Source organism: Symphalangus syndactylus, chromosome 11 (assembly GCF_028878055.3).
Source record: "Symphalangus syndactylus isolate Jambi chromosome 11, NHGRI_mSymSyn1-v2.1_pri, whole genome shotgun sequence".
Lineage (NCBI taxonomy): Eukaryota > Metazoa > Chordata > Mammalia > Primates > Hylobatidae > Symphalangus > Symphalangus syndactylus.
Window position 1 is genome coordinate 100,119,882 of NC_072433.2, and position 12,822 is coordinate 100,132,703.

The window sequence follows — 12,822 nt, forward strand, 5'->3', positions numbered from 1 at the left end:
TTTTTTGGAGTTCCATATACATTTTAGGATTTTTTTTGGTCTATTTCTGTGAAGCATGACATTGGTATTTTGATACGGATTACACTGACCCTATAGATCACTTTAGGTAGTACTAACATTTTAACCCATTTATGCTGGAGCCTGAAATTTTTTTGTGTGTGAAAAATCAGACGTTGGTGATGACCTTGAGCAGTAGGATATAAGTAACTCTCACAAGCTTAGCGTTCCAATAATGGAACACTAGGCATAAATGGATTAACAATATTAATTTTTCCAATCCATGAGCATGGGGATCTTTCCATTTGTTTGCATCCTCTCCAGTTTCTTTAGAGAGAATTTGGTAATTTTCCTTGTAGAGAACTTTCACTTCTTTTTTTTTTTTGAAACAGAGTCTCGCTCTGTCTCCCAGGCTGGAGTGCAGTGGCCCGATCTCGTATCACTACAACCTCCGCCTCCCGGGTTCAAGCAATTCTCCTGCCTCAGCCTCCTGAGTAGCTGACTACCGGCGTCTGCCACCACACCTGGCTAATTTTTGTATTTTTAGTGGAGACGGGGTTTCACCATATTGCCCAGGCTGGTCTCGAACTCCTGACCTTATGATCCGCCCGCCTCGGCCTCCCAAAGTTGCTGGGATTACAGGTGTGAGCCACCATGCCCAGTAGGTCTTTTACTTCTTTGGTTAAATTTATTCATAGGGGCTGGGTGCAGTGGCTCACGCCTGTAATCCCAGCACTTTGGGAGGCCGAGGCGGGTGGATCACAAGGTGAGGAGATCATGACAAGCCTGGCAAACATGGTGAAACCCCGTCTCTACTAAAAATACAAAAAAAAAAAAAAAATTAGCCGGGTGTCATGGCGGGTGCCTGTAGTCCCAGCTACTCAGGAGGCTGAGGCAGGAGAATGGTGTGAACCTGGGAGGCAGAGCTTGCAGTGAGCCGAGATCATGCCACCGCACTCCAGCCTGGGCGACAGAGCAAGACTCTGTCTCAAAAAAAAAAAAAAAATTATTCTTAGGTATTTTATAATTTTTGTAGCTATTGTAAATAGGATTGCTTTCTTGATTTTGTGTTCAGATTCTTCACTGTTGGCATATATAAATGCTATTAAAACCCACCTAGATATTTAACCTACCTACTAAATTATGAGTTTCACCAATAACAACTCATCCTATATAAAATGATAGGAGAGGCTGGACGTGGTGGCTCACACCTGTAATCCCAGCACTTTGGGAGGCCAACGTGAGCAGATTACCTGAGGCCAGGAGTTTGAGAACATCCTGGCCAACATGGTGAAACCCCATCTTTACTAAAAACACAAAAAATCAGGCGGGCATGGTGGTGCATACCTGTAATCCTAGCTACTCAGGAGGGGGAGGCACGAGAATCGCTTGAACCCAGGAGGCAGAGGTTGCAGTGAGCCCAGATTGCGCCACTACACTCCAGCCCAGGCAACAGAGCAAGACTCTGTCTCAAAAATAAATAAATAAATACAAATTAAATAGGAGAAAGTAAGAGGACAAAGGGACATGCATATATATATAAAAGCAATAATATATGCATAGCCTAGCCATTGCTTCTGATTACAGGCTATAGCTGGTTACAGGCTACAGTTGATATTTACTCCTTCCTTCTCCTACCAGGAAATCCTTATTTTCTTTATCTAGCATCTCAGCTGGTTAGAATTCTTTATTTAATGAAGTAATCAACAATCTCTACTCCTGAAGGAGTCTGCTTTTAGACCTAGTGATGTAAACAGAGATCTGAAATAAGAAAATATAAATAAAAATAGACCTAGTGATGGCAAAGCTCATGGGTGCAAGACATCTTCTGATAAGATTCATACATGCATTGATATTCCTATAGGTAGAATTACTTGTTGAGGACTTTGAGTAATCGTAGCTCTCCTGGTTTAGGAGCTGCTGTAAGAATTATATAAGAATCAAAATTTATTTATTTATTTATTTTTTTACCTGCTAGGAGTGCAAGCAAGGAATCAAAATTTAGACCTTTTTAGATCTAAAATTTAGATTTTTGTAGCTATTGTAAATGGAATTGACTTATTTGGTTCTCTGACTGACTGTTATTGGTGAATAGAGATTTAAAATGGTTTTAACATGTTGATTTTGTATCCTGTAACTTTACTGAATTTATTGGTTCTAGAAGTTTTTTGTCAGAGTATTTAGGGCTTTCTATATATAAGATCATATAATCTGTGAATAGGATAATTCTGTGAACAAGGTGAATTTGACTTCTTCCTTTCCAATTTGGATGCCCTTTATTTCTTTCTCTTTCCTAATTGCTCTAGCCAGGACTTCCTGTATTATGTTGAGTAACAGTGATGAAAGTGGGCATCCTTGTCTTATTCCAGTCTTTAGAGGAAAGGCCTTCAATTTTCCCCCCTTCACTATGATATTAGCCATGGGTTTGTCATAGGTTGCCTTTGAGATATGTGTATTAGTCTGTTCTCACACTGCTATAAAGAACTTCCCTGAGACTGGGTAACTTATAAAGGAAAGAAGTTTAATTGATTTACAGTTCAGCATGGCTGGAGAGGCCTCAGAAAACTTACAATCATGGTAGAAGGGGAAGCAGGCACCTTCTAAAAGCAGCAGAAGAGAGTGTAAGCATGTAAAGGAGGAATCGTCAACCACATATAAAACCATCAGATCTTGTCAGAATTCATTCACTACCACAAGAATAACATGGAAGAAACCACCTGCATGATCTAGTCACCTCCCTCCCTCAATATGTGGGGATTACAATTCAAGATGAGATTTGGGTGGGACACAGAGCCAAACCATATCAATATGTTCCTTTTGTATCCATTTTAGGGTTTTTATCATAAAGGGATGGTTATCAAATGCTTTTCTGTCACCTACTGAAATAATCATGTTTTTTCCCTTGATTCTGTTAATGTGGTATATTGTGTTTATTTATTTGCATATGTTGAACAGTATCCCACTCGATCATGGTGAACGACCTTTTTATTGTGCTGTTGCATTTGGTTTGCTAGTATTTTGTTGAGGATTTTTACCTCTATTTTCATCAGTGATATTAGCCTGAAGTTGGTGCTTTTGTTGTTGTTGTTGTTGTTATGCCCCTGTCTGCATTTGGTATCAGGGTAACAGAAGCAAAAACTTTTTAAGTGGATTTTTAGGTGTATGCATAAGAAGGGCCACTTCCATTCTCTCAATCCACAAAACACAGCACCATATACTGTTGCTAGTTCGGAGCATTTACCACATCTCTAGGGCATTGAAAAAGGTTACCTCTCAGATGGTGCCATCACTAGGTCCACTATGATTTGGATTGAGTCCATGATGCGACCTATCACCTGACTTTCAGCAACCTGCAGTGTCTGATTCTTGGCTACACTAGCCCTGTAGCTATAAGAGATGGGAGAGTCTTCTAGGGTAGTCACAGAAGGTCCCAGGCACTAAATTGTACCCCCAAATTTTTTTTTTTCTCTGTTGCCCAGGCTGGAGTGCAGTGGCGCGACCTTGGCTCACTGCAACCTCCACCTCCTGGGTTCAAGCAATTCTCCTGCCTCAGCCTCCCAAGTAGTTGGGACTATAGGCATGCACCACCACGCCCAGCTAACTTTTGTATTTTTTGGTAGAGATGGGTGTGTTGGCTAGGCTGATCTCAAACTCCTGTCCTCAAATGATCTGCCTGCCTCAGCCTCCCAAAGTGCTGGGATTATAGGCATGAGCCACCACGCCTGGCCCATGCCAAAATTCTTATGTTGAAGCCTTAACATCCAATGTGATGGTATTTGGAGACAGGGCCTTTGGGAGCTAATTAGGTTTAGATGAGGTCATGAGGGTAGGGTCCTCATGATGAGATTGGTGCCCTCATATGAAGATACAGCAGAGAGCTTGCTTCTTCTTTCTCTCTTCCCTCCATGTGAGGACACAGTGAGAAGGTGGCCATCTGCAAGCCAGAAAGAGCCTCAATGGGGAAATAAATTAGCTCGTGTCTTAATCTTAGACTTCCCAGCCTCCAGAACTGTGAGAAATACATTTCTGTTGTGTGAGCCACCTTGTCTATGATATTTTCTTATGGCAGCCCAAGCTGACCTAAGTCCCTACTCTGACTTGTGAACCACAAATATTTTGAAGCTGCATGGGCTATCATCAGTTTAGATTCAATGTCTAGTAATCTACCTAAGAATATGGTTCTCTCTTTTCCCCACTGCACACTCTCCCTTATAAGTACCTGCCATTCTCTTTGAAGGGGTAAAAGGAAAGTTTACTGTACTCACTTGTGGCATGATTGATAAATCTTCCCCTTCATCCAGGGGGCTCTGGTTCTATAACTGGCCTGTTATCCAGGTAAGGGAATTGGATGAGGCCATGATTATTCACTGTGATGACAAGTAAAGTCTCTGTTCACCAGACCAGAGTTTGACTATAATGATCAAGTAAAACTTTAGTAGGCTGCCCATTTATATCAGTTCTAGAGATCTCATGCTTAGCCACTCCAACAATCCCTAGCAGGTCAAACTTTTTTTTTATTACTATTGTGCCCTTGTTGACCAACACAGTAACCAAGCCCACTCTTACTCTATTTGTTCAGTGGTACCAAAGATCCCATTTTAAGGACATTATCTCCCAGTCAACATTGCTGACTCCTCAGGCTTCTAAACTTTTTCTAGATTATACTAGGAAAATTCTGGCATTTCAACATAATTTAATGCAGAGTCCTTTGTTGAGCCTAGTTTTCAGTTATTCAAACTGGTGAATACTAGTTTGATTAGTATAACATAGTACCATACTGAATCCAGAATCTCTTACAGGAAAAGTCCTATCAATAAAGTCACCATCGGTCCAACTGGATTCCTCCCTCCTTGGTCTAGAACCCTTAGTTCCTAATCTCACACATGAATTAATATGAACATGTGAGAAAAAGCTCATCATCACTGGTCATTAGAGAAACATAAATCAAAAACACAACACCATCTCACACCAGTAAGAATGGCGATCATTAAAAAGTCAGGAAACAACAGATGCTGGAGAGGATGTGGAGAAATAGGAATGCTTTTACACTGTTGGTGGGAGTGTAAATTAGTTCAACCATTATGGAAGATAGTGTGGCAATTCCTCAAAGATCTACAACTAGAAATACCATTTTCCCTAGCAATCCCATTACTGGGTATATACTCAAAGGATTATAAATTTTTCTACTATAAAGACACATGCAACCTTCACCTCCCGGGTTCAAGCGATTCTCCTGCCTCAGCCTCCCGAGTAGTTGGGACTATAGGCGTGCACCACCATACAAAGACACCAAAAGCAACAGCAAAAAAGCAAAAATTGACAAACGGGATCTAATGAAGCTTAAGAGCTTCCGCATAGCAAAAGAAACTATCAACAGAGTAAACAGACAACTTACAGAATGGGAGAAAATATTTGCAAACTATGCATCAAAGGTCTATCCAGCATCTCTAAGGAACACACAATAAAACTTCCCCGAGTTTTATTAAATGTAAATTAATGGAATCTTACAAATCTTCTGGTGCTTTACTTGTATCTTTCCAAGTTGGATTTTCTACTTATCTCTTTGGGACATGATGATATTTGACCACTTTTAGGCCTAAATATAAAGATGAATGAAGTAGGAATGGGACATGATTATATTTGCTACTTCCTACCTGGGATTAAATAGTTATAGAGTCTCCAAGCAAAATAGGACTTGCTTTATTGGATGAGGAGGGAGAACTGTTTCTGTAGGATGGACAGCTCAGTGGAATTTGTTTTTTAGGGCAGTCACAGAAGGTGCCTGGTGCTTTGATTGTGACCTCAGACAGAAAACTATGAGATTGTCATTTTCTCTCCTAAAGCAATTCAGTATAGCTTAAGTGTGGATATATCATAGCTTATATAAACTATGCCCTTAATAATGATTTTTAGCTTCTCCAATATATTCTTAACTGAGGCCAGATTTAAGTGACACCAAAGTCTACAATGGTACCACCACTGTGTCTGTCCAGTATGACAAGCAATTCTGTAGACCCTGGGTATGCTAGGGCAGTTAGAGTTCATCCACGGTGCCTAGTTCCTACTGCATTTGGCCCATCACAGCATATTAAGAGCTGAGACTGTGATGGTTAATTTTAGGTGTCAGCTTGACTGGATTAAGGAATACCTGAGAGAAATGTTAAAGCATTATTTCTAGATGTGTGTGTGAGGGTGCTTCCAGAGGAGACTGGTGTGTGAGTTGTTGGACTCGGGGAAGATCCACCCTTCGTGTATGTGGGTACCATCCAACTGGCTGGGGGTCTGGATAGAACAAAAAAGGAAGAGAAAAGACAAATTCACTCTCCCTCTTCCTGGAGGTAGAATACTCTTCTCCTGCCCTTGGACATCAGAACTCCTGGCTCTGTAGCCTTTGGACTCCAAGACCTACACTTGCATTCCCCCAGGTTTTCAAGCCTTTGGCTTGGACTGAGAATTACACCATCAGCTTCTCTGTTCTGAGGTTTTCAAACTTGGACTGAGTCATGTTGCCAGCATCTCAGGGTCTCAAGCTTGCAGTCAGCCTGTTGTGAAACTTCTCAGACTCCATAATCACATGAGCCAATCTTCCTAATAAATCCCCTTTCATATCTTTATAGATATATATCTGTCTCTACGTTCTATTGGTTTCTGTCTCTCTGGAGAACCCTGAATAATTCAGAGGCCAAACCAATTTGCTGGAGTGCTGAGCCCTGGGGAGATGCCTAAGCCTCAGGAGCTCAGAGGACAAGGAGAGCCTTTGTCTCATTGGTCTACATGTCTAAGTGCCTTTCAGCCTTGCAGGGAATCCCCTCAAGGAGGGGCCAGCTCATTTACATAACACAAACTGGCAGAATTTAATATGACATCTCCACAGATGTAGTATTCCTTTAAATTAAAGGCACCAATAAATGTTTGTAGTCAAGAAGCTCACTGCATTTCAAAGTGAAGCAGTTTGGTCATTACATTCAATTTAAACATCTTGAAATTGAGATTTCTAGGTGATGTGTATTTTTTCACATTTTGTATTTTTCACAACTTACTGAGCCCATTTGCTTTCACTTTCTCAAGGGTTTAAAAGTGCAATATGTATTAATAAAAATCACAAATTTGCCAGTGTCCTATGCCAGTCTCCTTTAAATCTGCTATAATCATTCTTTTGGTCTAAAAATTCTTCTCTGCTCATGTACTTCTAACCTACAATCACTCTGAAGACCAATATACAATTTAAAAGCCTTGAGGTTCTAAATTAGAATATGCAGTTTATTGTGTGGCTCCAGCCCAGTGCAAACTTTTCCACAGTTTTGCCCAGAAAACAGATGCCCATTAGTAACCTCATCAAGAAGCCCGGTCATTACTGTGACTCTTGGTGTTGGAACAAAATGCATCCAAAGTTTCCTCTGACTTCTAGAAGGAGAGTTTAAAGTAGCTGCCTCTGAAACTGTTTTAAAATTGTGGCTTGTGTAAGCATTCGGTGAACAAAGCACTCTTTCTCCAAAAAGGTAGGTGCCAGCCACTTGCTGTCCTCAGCCTGTTCCCTGAGCATCGCCAGGAACATGAAAATGCTCTCATCCATGGCTTAGTGTCATTTAAAGCAAACCTCTCCTCCGAGGAACAGGGCAGATACAACCAACTAATCACTGTGGCAGGAGACTTAGGGGCCAAGTGATTAATAAGTAAGGAAGGCAGAATCCCTACCAGTTATTGTTATGAAAAGAAAATTCATTAAAAGCAGAGATATTCTGGATTCTGACCCACCTCTATCCTCTGCTAATTTTAACTACAAGGCAGTCACTGTCTTTAAGCCCCAGCTTTTTCACCAGTAAAATGATGGGTCAAATCTTGCCCCGTGCCTTATGAGTCTGGTAAGAGGATAAATCCATGTTGGTAGAGCAATTTGAGGTAAGCTCCAAATATAATCAGATTATCTAGAAGCCAACATAATGCTTAGTTATAAGCTACATTCATAAATCTCTCAAAATCTCCAAGGGAGGGACACAGTTTGCATATTTCGCATCGACCCAGTGAATAAAAGCAGCAGCAGGGATGCTGGTCTCTAAGAAGGAAGGGGCTCCATTTAGAACTCAAGACTAAAGCATTTCACTCAACTTCTGATTTCATACCCTTATCGACAAACTGAGGACCACAACCTCCACCTTGTCTACTTTCCAGGGTTATTGTAAGGACCCAAATCAGAACAGAGTAAGAGAGGTGAAAGCACATGCGTAACAAAGCAAAGAGAAATATACACTTCAAAAGCCTTAGATACAAAGAAAACACCATTATAATCTAGTTTATAATCTACAAACTAGAACTTCGGTCTTGGAGTTAAAATAGTAATAGTTGGGGCTACTTCAGCTCCAAGATGGAGGGTTTAGCAGAAGGGGCAGAGCAAAAGCTGAATGGAGCCGTGTACCTGATGGTGGTGCCTTGCAGACGGTCTATCTTCTTGTTGAGCTCTGCAATGACGCTGTGGAGCTCTGTGATGCGTTCCTCATAGCGAAGCGTCGTTCGCTCCTGGACATCCTCATGCTCTCTCATGAGGTGGGACTGCTCGCACTGGGAATAAGGGAAAAGGACAGAAGTACTGATGAATTCATGCGCCTACAGGTAGGTAATTCCAAGCTTTGTGGCCTCAAACCATTACAACTGCCAACACTGAGTATGCCCCAAATAAAATGTATGTCAGCTCATTGGCTGGCAATCCCAGGAAACATATCAATGGCTAAATTTTATAATTCCCCCGGTGGATACTGGAGTCTTTGCCTTACTAGCACTCCATCTCTCTTTGGGAAACAGTCCCTTTGCCATTGCACACTGTCCAAGTGGGGCTATTCAAGTCCCCCACTTTCCCATAGCCAAGAAACAGGCAAGTGGTCCAAGCTAGATCCATCAGATACCTTCTGCAGGGAATTTCAATCTTGAGCCAATGGATGTAAGGTTGCATGGAGTTGATTCAGTAAGCCTCGAAGAGCATCTCTCTTAGTTCCTGCTACCTACAGCTCCCTTCCCAAGTTCTTTTATGGCTGTTCAGTTTCCCTTTTTACCAATTCACTCCTCTTTCACTGAAGTTTGTCAGGGTTTGTTTCAGCTATTTTTCAACCAAATCATCCTAAATGGTGTAATACCACTTCATATCTGGCTGGATTATCTGCAAATGTAATGCTTTCCAATATCATTATCTCCCAGACTATAAGCTCCTGGAAGGCAGGGACTAGGTTTCTCATTATTTAGCCTAGCACCGGCAAATGGCCTGGTTTACTGTGGGTGATCTAGGAGTGTTATGGAATGAATGGATGATGATATATCACCGTCATGAAAACTGCTTAGCAGAAATAGTGATAAAAGAGGCAGAGGAGCTTCCCTTGCTCAGCATTTGATGGACTAAGAGGCAGCAGAGTTACAGAAACATTTCTGTAGCCAGAGTTTAAATCCTGAGGAACCTGTTCACCTCTGACTTCTCTCCACTGCTCTCAATCCCTTCCAGTCACTGTGCATTTAATCTCATTTACATAATAATAAAACATTCCTCAGCGATGGAACAAGTAGTCTAGCTTGTGACCTTGTCTACTACATTCAGCTTCGATTAATTTCCTGTCAGCAAAGCAACTTTAATTTCATCTTCAACAAGGTTTTCTTAGTGCCAAGGGCCACATGTGCTTTCCAGCGTTGCAGGTTTGCACCTCCAGTGAGAGTAGGACTTCTCACCCGCTACCTCCCCTGTCCTTCCCTAAATCAGCTAAGCTTCCAATGGCATAACCCAGGGCAGGGACAAAAGGCTTTCAACGATAAACTGAACATTATACTAAGCCTAACTGAATACTGAAACAGAAGTACTCAACAAAGAAGTCTGACAAATAATCTGGTATCAATCATGGTAGGGTCTGCACCTCAACAACAGCTGGATCAGTATTTATGTAACTTCCTGGGGGTTACCTTGGAGCTCCAGAAACAAGATTGGAGGCAACAAGGTTGTTGAATGCTTTATCACAGCCTTAGAGGGAAACTTTCAGGAAAATACTCCTGTGAACTACTATTCTTAGTGATAACCTGAAACATCAAATAACCTCCACTCAAGGTCAAGCACACAAAAAGTAAGTGGGAACAGAGGCAAGGATCAAGGTCGAGTGAGAGGCACATCTAGTGGAAGCCTTCCTAAACAAAGATGCCGTAACCAGCCACAGACACTCTTTCCACGAAGTTAGGCCTTTCTCATCCATGATCCTACATACTTAAGGAACAGGAGAAGTCCACAAAAATGACAGGATCTCAAAGGCAATTTCTTTCAATAAATGAAAGAGCTTCATATTTCTCTGGAACAAACCAAGAACAGAACACTGTTCCTCTCAGACCTGTAGCACATCTACAAACTCTTGCTGTTAGCCTCTGTTCCCAACCCCAGAGAGAGAGTGTGTGTGTGTTCATGTTGTAGGAACATGTACGGATGTAGTGGACACTCTCATGCAGGTCACCAGTTCCAGATCTTAGCGTGACTATAGGATAAAATTCTGTCTCTGACCTGGATCTCATCAATGCTATGACTCCTATGTTCCCATGTTGGTTGTTCCTCCTCTTTTGTTTTCCATATTCAGTTCTCTAGGGCTACAAATTACTGTGAAACATTTCCACTTACACACTCAATGAGCTCTCACTTTCCCTTATTTCTCCACTCCTTCTTTCTTCTTTGACGTCCTTACAGGTCAACAGGCCACTACCACGACCTGGGCTGACAAGAAACTACAAAGTCCAATGAACAATGAAGATGTTCAAGGGTTTATATAGAGAAAGGCACACCATCAATAAAAACCACCAAAAGACCGCCCTTCGGCATCCCTACTGACTGACATGAACTGCCTAAAAGATGTGATCCTGGCCAACCAGCAGCCCTCGCTGCTGCTCTGCCTATGGAGTGGCCATTCTTCTGTTTCTCTAATAAACTTGCTTACACACACACACACACACACACACACACAAAAAAAAAAAAGACCCTGTGGGGCTGCCCAGGATACCAGATGGAGAGGGAGAGCATGCTGTCTGGTATTGCACCATCTTTCCCCTGCCTCTAACTGAGAAGCCTGCCTGGAGAATACCTGTGTGAACAAGAGGCAACATGAAGCCTGGTGATTCAGTCAGATGGAATAGGGCTCGTAGCTAAAGAAAAAAAAACACTCGATGTATATTTGGAGCTCAAGCACTCATTTAGGAGAAGTAACAAGAATATATTAGAGGCAAAAAAAAGCTCTTTTAGCTGAGGGCAAAGGTATTTAGTTTACATTCCTATATTTTTCCATAAGTTTTTTAAAAATAGCATACAATGTAATACTATAATGTAATACTTCCTCTACACATATCAGACATTTCTTAAATGAGACTGTGCTGGGTGCTACAGGGGAGGTGATTACAACACATTTTGAAGGTAACTGTGGTCACCGCTTCCAGGGGACTGAAAGAATCCCAGACTTCTCTTCTGGAGAACAAGAAACAGGGATAGAAGTGGGAAGGTGGGGAGAAGAAGAGATACTAGGATGGCATCCTGGGGATTCTTTCCCCAGTGAAAAGAGAATACCAGAAAATAATGATCAAAACAGACTCCTAGCCAGTGGATGTATCAATGACCGAGAAGGCACTGCTCAAGGTTCATCTCTACAAATCAACATCCTCTCATTAAACATACTTCATTCATTTGTGCACACTCATTGTATTCAGCCAAAGAGGCTGAAACACTGATCTCAAAGCTTAGTGAAAATCCACTGAGCACTTCCAAGCTGCAGTGCAGAGAAAAGCGGAGCAAATCCCACACGGCAACAACACTGGAGGAAACAAGCCATCACCTTGCAAAAGCCAAAAGAACCAACACAGCACTCTTGTTTTTTTTTGTTTTTTTTTTTTTTGGAGACAGAGCCTCGCTCTGTCACCCAGGCTGGAGTGCAGTGGTGTGATCTCTGCTAACTGCAAGCTCCGCCTCCCGGGTTCCCGCCATTCTCCTGCCTCAGCCTCGGGGTAGCTAGGACTACCGGCGCCCACCACCACACCCGGCTCATTTTTTTGTATTTTTTTTAGTAGAGACAGTATTTCACCGTGTTAGCCAGGATGGTCTCAATCTCCTGACCTTCTGATCCGCCTGCCTCAGCCTCTCAAAGTGCTAGGATTACAGGCATGAGCCACCACGCCCGGCCAACACCCTTGTTCAACAGCACCCATCCAACTGCTCATGAGTCAACCCTGGGAATGTGGCACTTTAGTGCAGGGAATGTGGCACTTTAGTACAGGAAAAGTGGAAGATGAGCAGGTGGCACCCGGGGCAGACAAAGCCATTCTGTGCACCATTGTTGGCCTTCCTGTCCTGGTGACCTCCCACACAGGCAGGAGCGGCCTGTTAAAGTGAGGCCCACTTCTGTCACCACACTCTAGTTCTTTACTGACCTGTTGCCTCTCATCACCTTGAGTTTTCATGACCTGGGACAACACTTTTTTTTTTTTTTTTTTTTTTTTGAGATGGAGTCTCGCTTTGTCGCCCAGGCTGCAGTGCAGTGGGGTGATCTCAGCTCACTACAACCTCCGCTTCCTGGGTTCCAGAGATTCCCATGCCTCAGCCTCCCGAATAGCTGGGATTACAGGGGTGTGCCACCATGCCCAGCTAATTTATTTTTAGTAGAGATGAGGTTTCACCATGTTGGCCAGGCCAGTCTCGAACTCCTGACCTCAAATGATTCGCCTGCCTCAGCCTCCCAAAGTGCTGGATTACAGGCATGAGGCACTGCGCCCAGCCCTGGCAGAGCACTTTTTAACCTGGGATGGCGTGTGGTTTCGGGTGTTCTGTTTAATAAG

The 12,822-nt window shown here is 42.5% G+C and overlaps 1 protein-coding gene across 3 annotated transcripts in view; it reads right to left on the reverse strand.

Moving 5' to 3' along the window:
* Positions 1–12,822, reverse strand: part of MCC (MCC regulator of WNT signaling pathway) — a 470,217-nt gene that overhangs the window by 111,549 nt on the left and 345,846 nt on the right. For all 3 annotated transcript variants that reach the window (XM_055298398.2, XM_063612914.1, XM_055298399.2), the window contains one exon: positions 8,411–8,553. In XM_055298398.2, coding sequence (XP_055154373.1) covers positions 8,411–8,553 — 143 coding nt within the window. The remainder of the gene's footprint in view (positions 1–8,410; positions 8,554–12,822) is intronic.